The 19,475-nt window shown below is 44.2% G+C and overlaps 1 protein-coding gene across 3 annotated transcripts in view; it reads left to right on the top strand.

Moving 5' to 3' along the window:
- The window catches only part of col4a3 (collagen, type IV, alpha 3), a 45,113-nt gene extending 27,472 nt beyond the window's left edge, over positions 1-17,641 (top strand). For all 3 annotated transcript variants that reach the window (XM_040039634.1, XM_040039632.1, XM_040039633.1), the window contains 23 exons: positions 59-209; positions 436-549; positions 633-800; positions 1,268-1,357; positions 1,443-1,577; positions 1,803-1,901; positions 2,303-2,392; positions 2,517-2,656; positions 3,833-3,959; positions 4,120-4,200; positions 4,299-4,400; positions 5,756-5,803; positions 5,893-6,078; positions 6,329-6,459; positions 8,581-8,653; positions 10,779-10,850; positions 10,923-11,048; positions 11,277-11,375; positions 13,467-13,679; positions 13,864-14,041; positions 14,147-14,264; positions 14,403-14,575; positions 17,262-17,641. In XM_040039634.1, the coding sequence (XP_039895568.1) occupies positions 59-209; positions 436-549; positions 633-800; positions 1,268-1,357; positions 1,443-1,577; positions 1,803-1,901; positions 2,303-2,392; positions 2,517-2,656; positions 3,833-3,959; positions 4,120-4,200; positions 4,299-4,400; positions 5,756-5,803; positions 5,893-6,078; positions 6,329-6,459; positions 8,581-8,653; positions 10,779-10,850; positions 10,923-11,048; positions 11,277-11,375; positions 13,467-13,679; positions 13,864-14,041; positions 14,147-14,264; positions 14,403-14,575; positions 17,262-17,343 (2,796 nt within the window). In that variant the 3' untranslated portion in view covers positions 17,344-17,641. The remainder of the gene's footprint in view (positions 1-58; positions 210-435; positions 550-632; positions 801-1,267; positions 1,358-1,442; positions 1,578-1,802; positions 1,902-2,302; positions 2,393-2,516; positions 2,657-3,832; positions 3,960-4,119; positions 4,201-4,298; positions 4,401-5,755; positions 5,804-5,892; positions 6,079-6,328; positions 6,460-8,580; positions 8,654-10,778; positions 10,851-10,922; positions 11,049-11,276; positions 11,376-13,466; positions 13,680-13,863; positions 14,042-14,146; positions 14,265-14,402; positions 14,576-17,261) is intronic.
- The last annotated feature ends 1,834 nt before the right edge of the window (positions 17,642-19,475 follow it).

Below are 19,475 nucleotides of genomic sequence, written 5' to 3'. Positions count from 1 at the left end.
CAACTGGTTAGAAATGTCATTTACTGGTTTCCTGTCCTGCTGCTCTCTGTGGTCTCAGGGGGAAAAGGGTTTTGGTTTTCCAGGCTCAAGCGGTCAGTCAGGACTTCAGGGAGAAGATGGCTCTGTAGGACCTCCAGGTGACCCTGGACCTCAAGGAATAAATGGAGAGCCAGGACCACCAGGACAAGCTGGTCTGCCAGGATCCAAAGGTAGTTAACCCATGAAGTGATGATCCAACTCGAACTGGTTAGCAACAAATTATGTTTCACAGCAAGATCAAGAGGAACTGTCTGTAGATGATTCTCTGTGGTTCTCTAAGAAACGGGAAAATACTCAAATGAATGTCCAGAGCCAGTTATTATGTTGCAGGGTAACCTCTAAAAAAGAAATACAGTCAGTTCATTTACACCTAAACTGAGGTGAAGTATTTCTCAGGTCACAGAGGTCTGTGTGGTGCAGCTGGTCCCATTGGTGCTATTGGAATCTGTATACCTGGACCTCCTGGACCTGATGGAGAGCCAGGACCGACGGGCTTCACTGGATTTCCAGGTATCACATCTGACAGCTAGTCTGGGTAGAGTTGACGTCACCAAACAGAAACAGATCTGCTCTGATACTGTCCTGTCCTTTAGGGTGCCGAGGCCCAAAAGGTTTGAAGGGAGATGCTGGGCGGCCTGGCACAGGAGTGTTGGGGATTCAGGGGCCATCTGGGTCCAAAGGGGATGCTGGAAAACCAGGACCTATAGGAGCGATGGGACCACAAGGCCAGAGAGGTAGTGATGGGGAGCCAGGAAGCCCAGGTGAGGAGGGATAACCTGTGTTGCTCGGTTCTATCTGTGATATGAGTGTTTCTGGATGAGTTCAAACTTTCTGACAGATTCATGGTGCATGTTTCAAGTTTAGTTTAGTGTCTTTTGTCAGTGAAAAGTTTGATGGGAAAAAGTAGTTTAAAGATGGACTAAAACTACATTTTTGATCTCCACCTATACCAGAGTGCTGGCGACCCGCTGAAGGGTAGGGTTAGATTCAGAAAGCAGACGATGTTCCCTTTACAACGAATCGTTTTAGCCTCACAGTTCAGTTTTCATAGCGTCTTTATTTGAGTATGTCCCATTGGTAAAAAACTCTAACCCATGAACCTTGTGCATGTTTAGACTGGTAGTAAAGTTTTTGATTGTTAATATAAATGAAACAGTAGTGTAAAGATAGATGTTTGGGCAAATGAAACAATATTGAATAACAATATCAACATATGTTTGTTTTTTAGGGATCAGAGGGGACGTTGGTCCTCCGGGACCACCTGGGATTCCAGGGGATGACGGGAAACCAGGAGAGCCTGGACGACCAGGACCAACAGGTTTCATTTAGCCACCAGCGAGTCGGTTATTTTCACCAAAAGTCTGTCTGTCTGTCTGACCCTTCTCTGTTGCTCTGCCTCTCAGGCCAGACGGGTGCAAATGGGTTCTGTGGCTCTCAGGGGGCTCCGGGGCCTCGGGGGGACCAAGGAGAAACTGGACCAAAAGGACTTCAGACAAACATTGAGATCTTTGGAGAGCCTGGAGAGAAAGGTTTAGCAGGTAATCTGTTCTGTTCTACTGAGCATCACTCTTTAGTGTTGAAATGTTATTTATGGTGTTACAATCTCTGAGTGGTTAGCTGAGTTTACAACACTAACCTGTAAACACTAACACGAGTACTGCTACAGCTCACCGATTAACACATTTGCTGTATATGATTTCTTTAATTTGTCAGATGATGTGCCTTCATTACACTGACCTGCCTTCTTCCTTTCTTACTGTCAGGGCTCAGAGGCCTCACTGGCGATAAAGGAGACAAGGGCTTCTCCGGGCCACGAGGCCAAGATGGAACCAAGGGTCGAACTGGGAACTGTGGGCCTCAAGGTGAACTGTCATGTTAGGAAGTTTGTGAGCGTTGCAAACAAAGTGTATTCTCTCTGTAATTCCTTTGTACCTGAAAGAGAGAGGGGTTAGGTTAGGGTTAACCCCGACCCTAACAAGGTGATCTCGAGTTGCCCAAAATGAGCATCCAGTCAATCATCACCAGCTTTAACACTGACTGCTGGAACCACTAAGCCTAAATCTTCTCTTCCAACACTGTGTGGGAGCCCGTGAAGGATATGCACCTCACTCTGTGTTCCAAAAATGGTTTTTAACGTGACACTCATGCTGGCATGTTGTCGCTCCCTGTCATGCAGTCTTGAAATGTGAAGCCGTGTCAGACACCAAAGAAAGATTCTTCTGATTCTGCATGACTATCAACAACAACTGTGTGTGTTTATCAGGACTTCCTGGTGACCCTGGTAGAGATGGAAGCAAAGGTCCTCCTGGTAGCTGTGGACCCCGTGGTGACAAAGGAAAAATAGGGGCACCGGGTAATGTCCCCCTGCCTGAGTGAAGAAACATAAACCATCTATTTTTCTGTTGCAACGTTTCTCAGTTTTAATTTGGAAAGGAGAGGAAAACATGATAAAGGCTCTCATGGTATTTTCTCTCCAGGTTTGAAGGGTCAGAAAGGTTGTGCTGGACGCTGTGGTCCTCCCGGTGCAGTTGGAAGTCAAGGATACGATGGACCTAAAGGTTGTAAAGGAGAACCTAGTCCACCTGGACCAGGATCTAAAGGATATCCAGGAGATAAGGTGCATATAATTTGAAGTTCATATGATATTGGTTATAGTATAAAATATTTTCCTCATGAAGCCGTTTATGATGGCAGTTGTTCTTATCCCAGGTAAGTGCAGGGTTCGCTGCAGTGGGCGTCTTCAACTGAAACGATCGTACACATCTTATTATTCACGCACTGCGTTTCTTCCTTAACCTCCTGGGACCCGGGTCCACATATGTGGACATTACACAACATTAGACCACAACAAACATGTTTCTCTACATGAGCTCGATGTCCACTTACCAGGACGTTATGCTGCCACTGTTCTATCAAAATTTGAAATGTCCTCATATGTGGAGCTAATTTTTCTCAGAAACTTTAGGAAAATTAGGAAAAAAAATCTGGTGATTCTTTGTTTTTACATTCATCAGGTCCCAATCAGCCCAAATATCAGACAGAAATTAAAATTATGCCATGGAAGAGTTCAGGTCTGAGGAGGTTGGTCGCGCCACTGCTTCATTAGGCTCGCTGCTTCAGGATCGCAGCGTGTCTGGCCCATTGCTACAAGCCGTTCGGTCCCAGTGCTGGTGGGGGTCGGGCCATGCCAGGGCTGCCCCTTGACGCTGATTGTGGTCATAGTTTTTAGAGACATGACCCATAATTAGATGTTAATAATATAACTCAAAAACAAATCTGGGGCATTACTCCAAAATCAGCTGAGAGTGGTAATTTATGCTTTTCATCATTAATGTGAAAGTTTTTAATAGTCTGTTTCTGTCATTAAGGTATTCCAACATGTACAAATTAGCCTGCATGTTAAGCACATAAGCAGGTCATTCACACTCTTGAATCCTGAAGACTAACATAAAAAATAAACTTTGGTTTTGTTTGTGTTTCACCTCAGCGGCCTAGAAACTTGAATAAAGTGGTTCATGTAAAGTGAATAAAACTGTACACACACAGAGGAGACAATGAGCGGCTAAAAAATAATCAATTATTTGATTCTCAAATGTAAAAGTGTTTTCATATCCAGTATTTTACAGAATTGATTGGCTGATTCTCTTTAGGAAAATCCATACTTGATGTAAAATTTTAAGTTGCAAAAAGCAAATTATAAGCGTTTAAAAAAAAAAAAAACCTACAAAGCTGACATATTTATGTATTTATCATTGGGATAATACTTGCCAGAGTGAATGATCTGTCCTTTCAGGGAAGTCCAGGATTTCCAGGACCTCCAGGTAGTAAGGGACCACCAGGAAACAATGGATTGTTCGGTCCCCCAGGAGTCAGTGGCCCCTGTGGCCCTATAGGACCCACTGGACTACCTGGTAGCAAAGGTGTGATTCATGGATGGAGAGATGGAGAGATACACACAGAAATTCTTGAGTCACTTTTTTAATAAAGTGTTCTAAAAGACATACATGCATGCATGTATGCGTGCATGCGTGCGTGCATGCATTACTAAAAGCTACATCAAACCCTGACTGTTTGTTTCAGGTCCTCCTGGGTCCACTGGTGAAAAAGGTTGTGATGGTCCTAAAGGGAAACCTGGCTGTCCAGGTCCCCCTGGCCTCAAAGGTACATCAGCAGTGTTCCAATATACACTTTGCTGTCTGTTTTTATTGCCTTAAGCCGAAGAACAGACCACTGTGCATGAATTATGTCTTCATATTTAGGTAACACTGGGCCACCTGGAGTTTCTGGCCCATCTGGTCCAAGAGGAAACCAGGGACAGGATGGGATACCTGGACCTCCTGGAGAGAAAGGAGCGATGGGAGGTAGGGGAAATTTTACCCTGCCACCTCCACACAGGCGCCAGACCCAAATGCACAGCAGGTTATTCAAGAAAACGGTGCTTTCACTGAAGCAAAGAATGCAAAACATGAGCGAAACCATGAACAGAAAGCAACACAAAGAAAATAAACATGGAAGAAGACTGGTATCCAATGAGAACACAAGAGGACAAAGACAGAGACAAATGAGAGAGCAGCAAACCCAGAAGGAACCAAATCCACAGGAATGAATAGAAACGATGAACCAAAACACAGGATAGTAAAACACACTCATTACTAGAAAACCCATCAAAAAACAAGAATAAAAAAGTTCTACAAATTAATTTGAGAATTGTAGGAAAATAGATGGTGAATAATTTTTTTATTACTATTCCAACCCTTTATAGTTTTGTTAATACTGGCAGTTGTTATATTTGATATAGGCCATCCAATTAAGGTAAATGTCGTGTTTTAGTCTTTATAATCTGATGAGGAAGATTTTATTTAAATTATGGTTGTTTTATTTTTCAGTTTGCCCCCTGACGGATTGAAACTTTAACATGGTCAGTCGGGTTTGCATGCCTCAGTGACACTAAGAGCTACCTTGGTCAGATTTTAGGGTGGAGACCTGACAAAGTGCATACATGACCAAAACAGTTATCCAGAGCAGCGGTCCCCAACCCGCGGGACACGGAACGGTACGGCCCGTGAGTCGTTTGGTACGGGCCCGCAAGAGTTGAGGCTTTGGTGTGAAATTTATGGTTTTTATCGTTAACTTGGTTTCCCTGGTTCTTTTCCCGTGTTGTAGTTGTGCGTCTTATTTTGAAAGAAATATTTATGCGTTACCATAGCAACCAGAGAGCATTAAAGGGCAGAGAGGAGGACGTTACTCTCAATGTTCTTGGCGCATTTCAGGAGGACGCTGCTAATAAAGTTACACAATTACACAGTGAATTCGCGTTTATTAGTATTTTTACAAAACAGCAGTTTTTGTCTCGTCGTTTTATTTTGTTGTGTTTATCTGCGACACCTTAAAGGCCGGTCCGTGAAAATACTGTCTGACATTAAACCGTCCGTGGTGCAGAAAAGGTTGGACCGATGATCTAGAGCACCACACAACCACCCCCACCACTTTCCTTCCTCTGTTGCCACCATTTGCCCCCTTTACATTTCTATCTGCCCCCTCATATATGCCTGTCTAGAACCGGCCCTGGAATGAACTTTTAACAAAACCCCCAAAACTCAGAGACCAGAATCCAGGGACCAGACCTCAGAGATAGTAAACAGCCATACCTTTAATTCTCACAGAATCAAACGCATCAGTTTCGGTGTTACTTCCTAACCTCTGTTTCTTTTCCCAGTATCTAAGCCTGGACCTCCGGGACGAGATGGAGAGAAAGGTCCACCTGGTGAGTCCTGTCATCAAATCCTGTGTTTAGTGTTCAGTCAGAGCTAAAGAAGAAGAAAAACACGGTGCTGTCTCCTCTGGTCTCTTCAGGGTGTACCGGGGAGAAGGGTCCTCCCGGTCCCCTTGGACCTCCTGGGCCATTTGGTCCAACAGGAAATCCAGGCTGCCCCGGACCTCCTGGACCACCTGGCCCTCCCGGTCTTCCTGGTACGGAAGGAGTCTGCTTTCCAGGAGGCAAGGGTGGAATAGGACCGGCTGGATGTCGAGGACCAAAAGGTGATGAGACACATTAGAAGTCTCGTCAGGGAAATGATTTAGAGGCTACTGTGGGGGATTTAGCATGTTTTTCTATGTGTTTGAGAGTTGCATTTTCTTCAAGTGCGACTAATTAGATGCAGCTATAGTTTCTCACAGTGTGGAGAGACAAACATACTCAGAAGTGCTGGATTTGCAGAGGACTTTCAGGATGTCTGCACTTCCCAGATGACTAAACTTGGTGTAAACAACATCTTCTGTCCTTCTGTAGGTCCACCTGGCTGTAAGGGCCCTCCTGGTCCTCCAGGTCCTGGTTTCAAAGGGGATAAGGGATGTAAAGGAACACCAGGTATTGCAGGAAAACCTGGTTCCAATGGAGACAGTGGTCCAAAAGGCCAGCTGGTCAGTACACAGAAACATTACAGGAAGCAGTTTGTTCAGAATCTGTTTGTCAGCAGTCTAGTGTCCAAATCTGTGTGATGCTAGATAGCTAAGGGAGCTCGAGCTGCTTTCATTTGGGCTAAAATCAGGTGATACAAACTGTGAGAATCAGTAAAAACGTTATAATCACCACAAACACGAATACCTGGGTTCACTCAGCATTTAACCTTGACATTCATTTTTAGCACTCAAGATCCAAATTGACCTTAAAAACATTCAAGAAACCATATCAAGTGATATATGAAAGTGCACAGAGAGAGCTGTACGACATATTTTTAACATTTTTTCAATGTAATGTCCTCTGGCATCACCATGATGTCGTAAAGTTTCACAAAATCACACACTGCATGAATACAGTTTAACATCTGTGTTAAAGCTGTTTTTAAAGCTTATAGCCAGGCCAAAGGTTTCAGCCAGTTCTGTTCCAATCATGTAGGTACAGGTAATAACTAGGGGTGCAACGATACTCGTATCGATATTGAACAGTTCGATACAGTGCTTTCGGTTCGGTACGCGATTTGAACAATACAAAATTTTAAATTTATTTTATCAACTTTTCTTCTGACGATGCTGTCTGTGTTGAGCGCTCAGTGAATCTGCGTTCGACTACTCCGCCTAGGCTGCACTGTCGAGCGCAGATCCACTGAGCGCAGCGCAAGCTAGCAAGACAGAAGCTAAGCTCGTTGCAACATGGCAAATTGAACCTCCCCCACCCTCATTCAGATCTGGCCTTTGAAACTATTTTGGTCTTCATGTGACGACAGTATGTCACATGAAGACCAAAGGTGGTGGTATGTCGGATGTGCCACGCAATGCTCAATTACATGGGTGGGAACTACTGCGTTAGCGCAGTTAGCTCGTTAACGTGTTGGCCGTCCAGCCCCACGCACGGGGCGATCCGCGGTAGCTCGTTAACGGAGATTTGCCGTGTTGTGGCGTTAACGTCATTTCAGATTAACGCTGACAGCACTAGTGGGAACACAACGAATATGACTGCACATTTACTCCGACATCATCCTAGTGCAAAGACAAGTGGAAGCAGACAAAAACAACAAGCACGCATGCTACAAACTTTACCCGAGTCATTTAGACAGCCGTTAGCACATGATTCTCCTTATGGGGACCTGATATGTTTAATATGCTGCTGAGAATATAGCCCAGAAGAAGCGTATAGTATAGCTTTTATTTTGAAAGAGCCATTTCTCTGTAATAAACTCTCTTTTCCAAAGATGAGTGATTTCTCCATCAGATTTATTATTTTATTACTTTGTTGTTTCAGCAACATTAAATTTAAAAACTGTACTTTTGAGTTAAAATATATATTTATAATTTTAATAAATGACAAATTAAAAAGGCATGAACATTTTTTTGTATTGAAAAAATATCGAACCGTGACACCAAAGTATCGAACCGAACCGTGAATTTTGTGTATCGTTGCACCCCTAGTAATAACATACAATCTTATTATGCAGCGCTTCATGGTCATAGGTCAAAGGTCAGATGTTTTTAGTATAGCCCTTTCTTCGGGCAGACCCATTCTTTATAAATTTAGACCCATTTAACGTTTCCTGGGATGTAAAGTAGATGATTGCAAATAAATTTAAAAAAAATAAAGAACCAACTGTTGCTCATCAGAAAAATAATTATACTAATAAATATTATAATCAATATTAACTATAGTAATGGTGAAATGTTGGGCTACTTATTACTACCCCTGGCTGCAGTGCACGCAGCCATTATAGCTGTCCATGTTAATGCCTGTTATAAATGAGGAGTTAGCTAGCTAGCATACCACATGCTTGTTTTTTGAATAGTTTGTTACTCTAAATTTACATTTAATCAACAAATTAGAAGTCAGGGACACGCCCACGACAAATGGAAACGCAGTTTGAAGTGTTCTCAGTCCACCCCATCTTTAACAGCTCACTGAGGCTGACTGTTACCAAGCAGAGACTGCCCCCATGTGGGGTTTTCTGGCACTGCACTACAAAGAATTCAAATTCAGCTTGTCTATATCAAACAGAATAAGGAGTGTTAATATGACAGTATTAAAAACCATCAGCTGCTTTTGTGGTTTTACAGGGTGCATGTGGCCCACCAGGCTCACAAGGACCCAGAGGCAGGAAGGGCGATGTAGGTGTCAGAGGACCTGATGGTAAGGACTGAAATAATAATCACTCCACGTTTGCTGTTTGCAGCTTCACAATGCTGTTTCATTTCATGTCCTCAGGGTGTGCATATATCTATGGAATTATATTGATGTCATAACAAATGTGCAAGTAAAAAATAATTTTAGCAAATAATTTCATTTCATGGGTGCAATTAAATTCCTCGCATGTAAATGCTCAACACGTAGCAGCCGTGCGCACAGAGAAGTTATCTCGAAACTTCTTTTATGATAAATGATTTGCTCTGATTATTTTTTAGCTCGTGCTTTTATTAAGACGTAAATATAATTCCACATATATCCCAGAATGAATGTGACATTAACCACAGCTGTAGGTTTTACAGCTGCCCTTTCACCACATTAAAGTAACTGTTTAGACACTTTCATTTTTGGATGTTTAGCCTTCCGTCTACTTTCAGTCAGTGTCCACAGTTATCATCTGGGCAAGAACAGCTTGGCAGCATAAGATGAGATCAGGTAGGATAAGATAACCTTTATTAGTCCCACACTTGGGAAATTTGTTGTGTCACAGCAGAAAGTGGACAGTGCAAAGTTACAGCAGCAAAAATTAAGAAAACACTGGAACAGGATAAGATAATAAGAATAAGATGGTGCACACAGTACAACAGAATAAAATGCAACATTGTCAGAAAACACTGTGGATATGAGATACTCCTGACAACCTGACATCTTCACTTTAACAAAGTTTTTCTGCTTTTTCTTCTTCTTATATTTACATGTTCAAAATAAACTCTATTCTTTGTAATGTATGCTGTGCCTTCTGATGATGCTGCCTAAGGGAAGCATGTATAATGTAAACAGAATTGGTCCGAGCACTGAACCCTGTGGAACTCCGTAGTTGACCTGAGCGTGTGAAGAGGACTCTCCATTTACATGCACAAACTGGAGTCTGTTAGATATGATACAAACCACTTTCTGTAGAAAGAACAGAAAGTTGCAGTTCCTTCTGTAGGAAGTGGGTTGTTTAAATTCACACAACACTCGTGCACCAGTTTGCTGATGATACCACTGTGGTAGGTCGTATCTCTGACAGCAACAAATCTGCATACCAGAATGAGGAAGAAGAGTTGGTGCACGGACACCAATCTGGCACTGATGTTATTCAACTCTTAAATATGCGCTGAACATCGTGTTAATTCAGTTTATGATTCTAGAATCTGAAAGTTAAATGCACTTTAACCTCCGTGTATGGATCATGCATTTGCAAAATGAATTGAACCTCCTGCACCGCTGACTGTTCCCCTCTGGACTCTTCCTCATTGCACTGAAAAGTACTTTAAAGATCACTGCTCTACTTTTATAGGCTCGTCAGTTACATCCTGTATTCATGTCTGCTGTGTGTGGATCTGTCTTGTGGTATATGCAACCACACCAAGAATAATTCAACAATCAACTGTATTGCAGAAATACTTAGGTCAGGTTCTTTCTATGCAATGACTGAAGGGTTTGGAAGGTTACGGTGTTCTGACAAACCATCCTACTTTGGCAAAACGTCCTACCGTAAGTAGTTTATGCACATTTCTGCTGTCAGAGTAATTGCAGCACAAATTTCAGTAGGTATGACGGTTTGCCACTTCATTTTACCCGTTAAAGTATGCTTGTAGCTGTTATTCACAAAGGTGGGATGATTTGCCACTGAATTTCGTGTTGTGTGCATACACAGACATGACAGGTAGGATGGTTTGTCAGGTAGGATGGATCCCAGTACAACGGCACTGGTTTTAAAGGGGTTTCCAGTTACCTCCTAAGTTCAGTCCATCAGAGATTTCCCACATCCTGAGATATGTCCACATTAGTTTTATTAAATGTAGTTAAGCTAAAGGTGATTTATGTATCTTATAATAAACAAAATGACATCATCAGCATACGGTGATAGTTTAGTGCGTCTGATGTTTCTTTAATTCCTCAGATTGAAACATACAGTCATAGCAAGAGGTTCAGCAAACAGGCCTTTTTATTTCATGCAAGCAAACTCTGTCCCTCATCTATATGTGTGCTAATGCTCTCTTATATATTCATGTTATTAAAAGATCTAATATTGATATCTGAAGGTGAAGCGATTAATAGAGCTGCTCTTCGTTTGTGTTTTGAGGGATGAATGGGAACAAAGGCCCGCCGGGTGGATGCGGCGTACCAGGACCTCAGGGCTGTCCTGGACAAAAAGGTAACACACAGAAACACACACCTGCATGGTGACACATGTATTGTATGTAACACTGAATGTTACCTCTTGCAGGAACAAAGGGGCTAAATGTAACCAGACAGTTACTGTTGTTTCCCGGAGACAAAGGCTCACCTGGAGAGCCAGGGCCCTGTGGGGAAAAAGGATTTCCAGGTTCCCCTGGGAATCATGGCCCCAAAGGTGAGTGTGGACAAAGTTGGAGGAGATCTGCAACTTCTGGTGCCTGCAAACCCGGCCTGGTCAGTCACACTAGCTTAATTAAAAACAAAGGAATAAAACTGGGGGAACAAAGTAAACTTGTGGGGGTGTTCCATGATCCTGGAGAGTCCTGAGAGATCCAGAGGACACAAGCTTCAGGTACGAGCAGTGAAAGTGTGAACTGAAGCAATGTTGTGTTTGTGGCTGCAGGTATGAAGGGTCACTGTGGGAACGCGGGTAAAAAAGGACAAACTGGAGGCCCTGGGATAAAAGGACAAAAGGGAGATGGAGGAGTGCCCGGAACAAGAGGTAAGAAATGTCCGACATTAACACTGAACACAAGTTTAATGCTAGAAATACTCAAAATGCTGCAGAGTGAATGTGAGTGTGAAGAGTTTGTGGCGTAAAACAACATTTTTCAGCAATAATTCAACTGGAAAGAATCCTGATGTTTTCTACACTGAATGGACTTTCTTGATGTTGTTGCTCTCGCTGTGGTGTTGTTTCACCCACTGATCCTGTTACGCAGCTGTGGTTTGTGTCACTCAGTGAACTTTCACACAGTTCTTCATTGTATATGTTTTACAAGTCACGCATATAAGACTCGTACGAGCAAATCGTTCATTTGAACTTCAAGACCTTGGTGGATGTAGTAGATGGTTAACATGACCCCACTCTACCCTTCCACAGCATTTTGTCAAAGTTCAGAATTAGCCGCAAACAGAGATGGGCTGTACTGTAATCCGATTACTTTTTTTAAAGTAACGAGTAAAGTAAGGGATTACTATTGCAAAAATGGTAATTAGATTACCGTTACTTTCCCGTAGGAACGCTGCGTTACTGCGTTACTAAAACCGTGATTTTTTTTTTGCGAGTGTGTCTCATGACAGTGACGTAAGCGAGTGCGACGTTCGTGACAACAGCTGTGTGCAGATCAACAATGGATCATATATCGATTGTGGGAGAGAGTATGAGCGTGCAGTGTTTAAAGCGTGGAAGTACTGACCTTACTTTGAGTTTGATTCCATAAAAAGTGACAAAAACATTAGCGTCCGTCGTGCGTGGGAAGAAAACTTCTTTTTACAGCGAAAAAACCCCTAAACTTCCAAACAAGCACCGAGTAGCTACGGCGTAATGGGAAACTCACAGAGAAACTCGCGGATTCTTCCACTGACCGCGGCACACCTGCACCAGGGTAAACCTCCGCCTACCCCACTCCTGCTTTACAGGTGAAAATAGAGCAACAGGACCGCTGAGTCTTTGACTTTATTTATTTTCTGCTGTGTTTTACTTGCATCTATTTGAAAGACTGAGTGTAAACACAAAAACTATTTTATTTTATGTGCTGGAATGTGCAGAAAATAGGTTTAAATGTTAAACTAATTTATTCAAGTCAGAGAATGTTGCAGATAATTAAACTTTTGCTTGATGCATAAAGTTAAAAGATTAAAACTAATAAAACAAGTTTTAAAAAGAGACTTTTCCATCTGATTACATTTTGTATGATGGATTATGCAGAAAAAGTAGAATTGGGCTGAAAGATCTATCACTTTATCACCTATTCAGGTTGTAAATCGTGTTTTTAAAAAGTAACTAAGTAACTAAGTGATTAATTACTTTTGAAAATAAGTAATCAGTAAAGTAACTGGATTACTTTTGGGGGGAAGTAATCAGTAATTAGTTACTGATTACTTTTTTCAAGTAACTTGACCAACACTGGCCGCAAACAGGAAGTCTGTGCTGGCCAAAACAGCTTAGCTGCCCTTAGCGTTCCCAGCAGATGTTCCCGAACAGTCGGAAAATCAGCCGGCTAAGTTAATGTGATGTAACGGGGAAAATCTACACCTGTGCCTCCAACCTGTTCATGTTTCAAATAGATTTTCCTCGTGCAGTGAAATACCTGCTGAGGAAACGACTCTGGCAGGAGCAGGCGAGGTTAATAGAAACTTGAAACTGCTGGTACAGGACGTACATGGATGCGGTGTGGCTGTAATCAGCAGTAACAGAGGTCCCTACAGTTAATTAATGTTGCGTCTTGTTGCTGTCGTTTATAGAAGGTGAGCGGATAAAAAACAAACCCAAAACAAATAAACGTAGTGACGTAATGGCACATTTCTCTCAGTCTACCTGAAGGACCTACATAGTGATCCAGACCAAGTCCAGAAACTGGTGGTGAGGTACATGTGAACGTTTCCACTTTGAATAATCAGAGATCTGCTCTGTCGGTAAGGAGTCTTTACTCATATGTGCCCAGAGGGACAGAATCTTCATTTAAATTTAAGGTTTGGTGGCTTTACCACCACATACAAGGCACTAACATCTCTGCCCATGTATCTACACTAAGTGCTGCAGATCACTGCTGTGGTGGGTCTGAGACTGCTCACTGCCTCTGTGTTTTAGGTTGTCCAGGCCCACAAGGTCCGGTTGGCTTTAAAGGTTCTCGGGGTACACCGGGTACTATGTCAGCATCACCTGAAAAGATCAGCTTCCTGTTCACCCGACACAGCCAGACAACCGACATCCCAAAATGTCCTGAAGAAACAAAACTCATATACGAGGGTTACTCGCTGCTGTTCATCAACGGCAACAGTCGAGCTCACGGACAAGACCTGGGTAATTCAAGACCCTGCTTACATTTTCTATCATTCATATGAAACATTTGAGAAGAAAAAAATTGTGGGAAAAAACCTGTTAAAGTTGATGGGTGTGCCGACCTCATCCAGAGTTTGAATACTTTCAATCTGCAGCACAACTGGAGACCCAAGAGGGTTCAAATAACACGTCCTTCTCTCTGCAGGTACGTTAGGTAGTTGTCTGAGGCGCTTTACCACCATGCCCTTCCTGATCTGCAGCCCTGGGCAGAACTGTCTGTATGCCGCACACAACGACTTGTCCTACTGGTTGTCCACAGATAAACTGGTGGCAGAAGGGCTGCCCTTCGTCACTAACGAGTCACTGAGCAACTACATCAGCCGGTAAAACACAGCCACACACTTCACCAACACCGATGTTTCTCTACTCGTGAACATGTGACGCATTGGGCAACACGTGTTCACGGGGCGCTGCTTCTCGTGCCGCAGGTGTTCTGTGTGTGAGGCCAGAGCTTCCACAGTGATCGCCGTCCACAGTCAGACCAGTATGATTCCCACCTGTCCCACCAACTGGGTCTCGCTCTGGACGGGTTACTCCTTTGTGATGGTGAGCTCATGTTTTCATATCTACAGCTTTTTAAGGTACAAGAAGCAAATAAAAACAGTTCTCAAAAGTACCAAACCAGCGTTGCAGTGGATGAACCATTGTTCTGACCTTTGACCCCAGTTGTGACTGATTCCCCAGGAAACAGGAGCAGGGGCGGAGGGGTCGGGTCAGCCTCTGGCCTCACCCGGGTCCTGTCTAGAACACTTCAGGAAGCTCCCCTTCATTGAGTGTCATGAAAGAGGAACCTGCAACTTCTACACCAACTCCTACAGCTATTGGCTGGCTGCTCTGAACCCCAGCAACATGTTCAGGTATGACACACCTTTGCTAAGGTCACTGCTGTTTTCCTTTGTGTCACCATGTTAACACACAGCTCAATGCTCCAGACTAGCCCACTGCCAAAACTACCTGCTGAGGACCAGATGATTTTTCTTCAAGAGTTGAAATATTGTGTGTTTGTATACACCGTATTTGTGCAACACCTTCATGTGTGTACAGCCTGTTGGGATGTACACGGCTCAGAATTTAAGGAACACATCAGATCACAATGGGAAAGAAGTCATGCTGGGTAGTTCCACTGATATCGACTGCTTCATCAGTTCCTAACTTGACAGCAAGCAACTCACAATCTCCTGCATCACAGTTTGGTTCCGTGGTAGTTAGACAACAGGAGAAAAAGGCCCATGGCTGCAGCTTACCTCGTAGCCCGGTTCGCTGAGAGAGCACGGCCCTGACACCTGAATCATCTGCTTGGTGATATATAGGTAACCGGGACAGGTGCAGAGGTGAAGAGTTGTTTTAACGTGATGAAGGCTGTGTAGGCTTCAGGGGACTGAGTGAAAGGAGTTTTGTTGAAGCTAAGGTGAGCAAGAGGTCCGTTTATCTGACTGTAGTTTCTGATGAATTAGTGTCAGAGGTTGGCAAATCTGAGAAAACATTGCAGATGCTTTTGAGACATGGGACAGACAGATTGTACGTCTTCACCTTACCTCCTGCCGAGGTATAACCCAGGAAGGTGACAGATGGAGAGTGAAACTCAAATTTTTCTGTCTTCATGTATTGGCAGCTCTCTAGAAGACCAGTAGGACACTTCTAACGTGGATCTGACGTGTCTTGAGGATATTATCCTGATCTTTTCCACCGAACAAACATGTTAAAAAAAATCCCTCAATATGTCATTAATGAGGCTCTGGAAAACCACGGGAGCATTGGTGAGCCCCAAAGGCATCACCAAGTACGCAAAGTGTCCGGATGGTATATTAAATGCTTCCATTCATCCGCCTCCCTGATACAAATGAGGCGATGAGGATTCCAGAGAGTTCATGGAAATAGTGTCCCTGTGGACGGTTAATGGGAGGTAATCGCTACTAGTTTTTGAATGTCATTCAGTGCTCTTTAATCAATGCACGGTCATAGTGTCTTGTCTTTCTTGGGAACGAAAAGGGAACCAGAACATACTTGGTTTGAGGGATGGATGATGCCGGCAGCTAACAACTCACCAATGTAACCCTCAGCTGGAAAGGGAGGCAATGGAGAGGTGGCTTGAGTGTATCGGAGCTCTGGAGAGAAGGTCACCACAACCATAGCGACGCGACAGGCTTGATCTTCATTGAAAACTTCTTGAAGGTTGTGTTACTCAGTGGGAATGGAGGACAGATGGTGAATCGGGTGGTGAGGGAAATTCGTGTGAGCTGGACGGTAGCGCCGATCTTGGGCAGTTGACCAGACTGAACAGACTCCAGCTTGCGACCTCATCACTGGGCCGGTCTATATGTGCTTCTTTAGCCATGGATAGCTGAAGATCAGAGGGGTCTCAGGGGGAAGCAGAAGTGTGGAATGAAAGAGTCTCTGCGATTACCAAAGAAAACTAAGTGGACTGGTTCCACTTGATGAGTGATCAGGGTTAAACTTTGGTTATTGAGAACAGTTGCAGGAATGGGAGGTTGAAGAGGAACCAGTGGGAGAGCTGGTTGTTTGTTCAAATTTCAGGAAGAGGCCAGGGTGAAAGGAAAAGCATGCTTCAGCCCATGCCGGTGCGTTTCCTCTCAGCTGTCCAACAAAACAGGAGTTTCAAAGCATCGACCGAAAACAAGCGAGCACTGTAACAAATCCACACACCAACCCAACTCACCCAGGAGACAGCACTGTGGAAAATGGGCTTGACAGGGGGAAAAGGCGGAGCAGCCCCTATGGTGGCGGTGGATGGAGAAGGATAGGTAGGTGCACGTGGCTGACTAGGACCGGGAGTGCCTTCAGAACAGAAACTACAGTTTGTGGATAGAAATTTTACACTGATTACTTAAAAAGTCAGGACATGTTGACCGAACCACGACTGCCTGCTTAGAGATTGCCGTCTGAATTGGGTCCATTTCTTCAGCCAGTTCATACTTTCAAGGTCAGAAGGATCCAAGTGCAGACACAACACAGAGCAGTAATAAGATTTCCCAAGTTTGAATGAAAATGCAGAATAACCAATGGCGAGATGTGAAGACGTGGCGAGGAAACGCTGAAAACAGAAGAAGAGCGAAGTGGTAGTGGAAAGATCCTGGTTATTGATCTGTAGCTTTAGGTGGAGACATAAAGCTGTGGAGGGAGGGTGGGGTAGCCGGGTGGGCGTCCAATGGCGAGTGAGTGAGTGGAGTTCCAGTAATCCAGAGGATTGTGACAGGCAGGAGAAACAGGTCAGTCGTTCAAATCCAGGAGAGCGAGTTACAGAATGAAGCGGAGTGTTGACCATGGACGCCGTGTCCAGAATACGGAGTTGTGAACGAGTCACGTGGTGACTTGACGAGATGCTGTGGGACATGAGGTTAAGAAACAAGAAGTTACGAGGCCTGGTTATCACCATGGCGATCTGGTGAAGAACTGATGGCAGTGCTGGTCTTAAGTATGGTCCTGCTGATTGCCAGAGATGGCTCCGCCCCCAAAGGGCTGGGCTTTGACAGAAAAACATCATTACACTGACTACTTCCTGTTTGTATTTCTGTCTGTGTGCAGTCGACCGCAGCTCTGGAGAGACTCGGGACCCCTTCCAGGGAACCGGATCAGCCGCTGCCGCGTCTGCATGAACCAGATATAACTTACTGCTGCGCCTCCTGCTGGTGCTGCTGCTGTAAATACGGCTGCTGTTCACATCACTACTGAGTCATACTACTGATAATAATAATGACTATTAATATTTTAAAATATGTGATAATATATGATACCATAATAGTCCTGCTGATGTTGTCTGTGCAGCGCTGTGCTCAGAGAGGCTCCCCTGCTTTCTCATGTTCAGGCAGAGCTGTTTATACTTTCATGCTGTTTAAGAAAAAGAGCAGATTCTTTGGGTGAATTTTGTGAACTTTATTCTGTTTAATAAAAAATGTTTTCTAGAAGTCTCCTGTGAGCCGTCCTGTTTATGCACTTTCTCACCACATGCACTACATGCAATACTCCTTCAGCTTTTTTCTGTTTAACATCACACTGATGGATCAGAGAGATTCAGTATCTTGCCCGAGGATACTTTGGCATGCAGACTGGACCCGCTCCACCTCCTGAGCTGCAGCCATCACTGCGAACTTTGCAAAAACCTGCCAGCATCTTTAGACGTCGCTCTGTCTTTAAACATGAAGATTGAGTTTAAAATAAAGAAACATGTCTGACTTTCTCAAACTGTGAGAGAGGCAGACGCTGCTTCCTCAGATGTTTTGGTGTCGACGTGACATTATCACAGAGCCGCTGCAGATGTGCGGAGGCCGTCTGAGTGCAGTGAACTCATCCTCATTCTGACTGAGCATTGAGACATCGAGCTCAGCAACAGCACTCGGGTGGTGTTTCGACGATGCCCCCACACCATCGCACCAGCAGCAGCGTGAGCTGGTGACACGGCCGGATGCATCCACGCCGTTTCCTCCAAACTCTGAGCCGATCACCTGAACGTTGCAGCAGAAATCGAGACTCGTCAGTCCAGGAAACGTTTTCTAACCGCCTGTGAGACAGCAGTGGCCTTCTGCTTCAGCTTCCACATGTTGTGCAGGGATGAAGCATTTACTTATCTCACCTTTGAGAGTGAGAAAAGATCCCAGTGGAGACGATGTGGGCTCACCAGAGCAGCTCTCTTTGTCTCAGCCAATCGAGACAGAGGCTGCAAATACGTTCTTCATGACGATCGGTCCCACCTCAGATTCCCACCGCTAGTAGCACGCTTGTTGTTGTGGAAATAAAGTGAGGTGCACACCACCGGGCTGAGAACACACATGAGTTTCCTCCACAGGTTGGTGGCAGCTGTGCCCGTCGTACAGGAAGAACTAAAAATACTAAAAGTTTTACAAACAATAAAAACTAACGTGATTTGTGAATTGTGTGTGTAATGGGTGGATGACTGGATATGTAAAGCACTTTGGGGTCCTTAGGGACTATAAAGCGCTATATAAATACAGGCCATTTACCATTAGAAAATACTGAATCTACAGTAGCTGATACACACACAGCCCCAGTCTTTGCACTGCAGGTCCAAACACCTGCACGGCGTAACAGCTGCGAATGCATCTGCTCTGAAAGCAACGACAGATGGGAGGATATTAGGCTCTTTAACATGTGTTTGGTGGAAGAATAACTCTCTGCCTGTGCACAGCATGTACATCACTGTCAAACGCCACAGTCCTTTAAATCCTCCATTTTTGCTGAGAAAGGTGAAACGACCTGATCTTTCAGCTTTAAATCCGGTTGGGAAGTCCAAACTAGCACCTCAGAGAAGTGACGTTTGGAGGAAAACTCAGATACCAGGTGCTGATGGACTCAGCAGCAGTAAGGTGTGACGGTCTCGTGCCTCAGTGTGAAAAGGCAAACCGAACCAGGCATGAAGAGGCTAATGCATGGTCTCACTGTGTCCAGTGTCAGCCGTGTCCAGACTGACGCGGCTGAGGGTTGTTTCAGCGTACGCCTGACTCGTCCTCCCGACTCTATAAATATTGAGACTTACAGTCTGTCAGAAACATGCAGTCGTGCTGCTGTTTGACCTGTAAAGACGTCTGTGCCTCTTGGTTTATTTTGCATTTCCACAACAGTGCAGTCCTGATGAACTGGACCATCAAAAGCCTCCAGCGGTCTGAAGTTTGAAGCCTAATCTTGAAAGTAGAGAAGGGCTGTCTCCTGAATCCAAACTGGAAGCTGGTTCCACAGAAGAGGGCCTGAAAACTGAAGGCTCTCCCTCCCATTCCTACTGTTAAA

Source organism: Simochromis diagramma, unplaced genomic scaffold (genome assembly GCF_900408965.1).
Source record: "Simochromis diagramma unplaced genomic scaffold, fSimDia1.1 OVJJ01000031.1, whole genome shotgun sequence".
Lineage (NCBI taxonomy): Eukaryota > Metazoa > Chordata > Actinopteri > Cichliformes > Cichlidae > Simochromis > Simochromis diagramma.
This window is presented reverse-complemented; position numbering and strand designations above follow the sequence as displayed.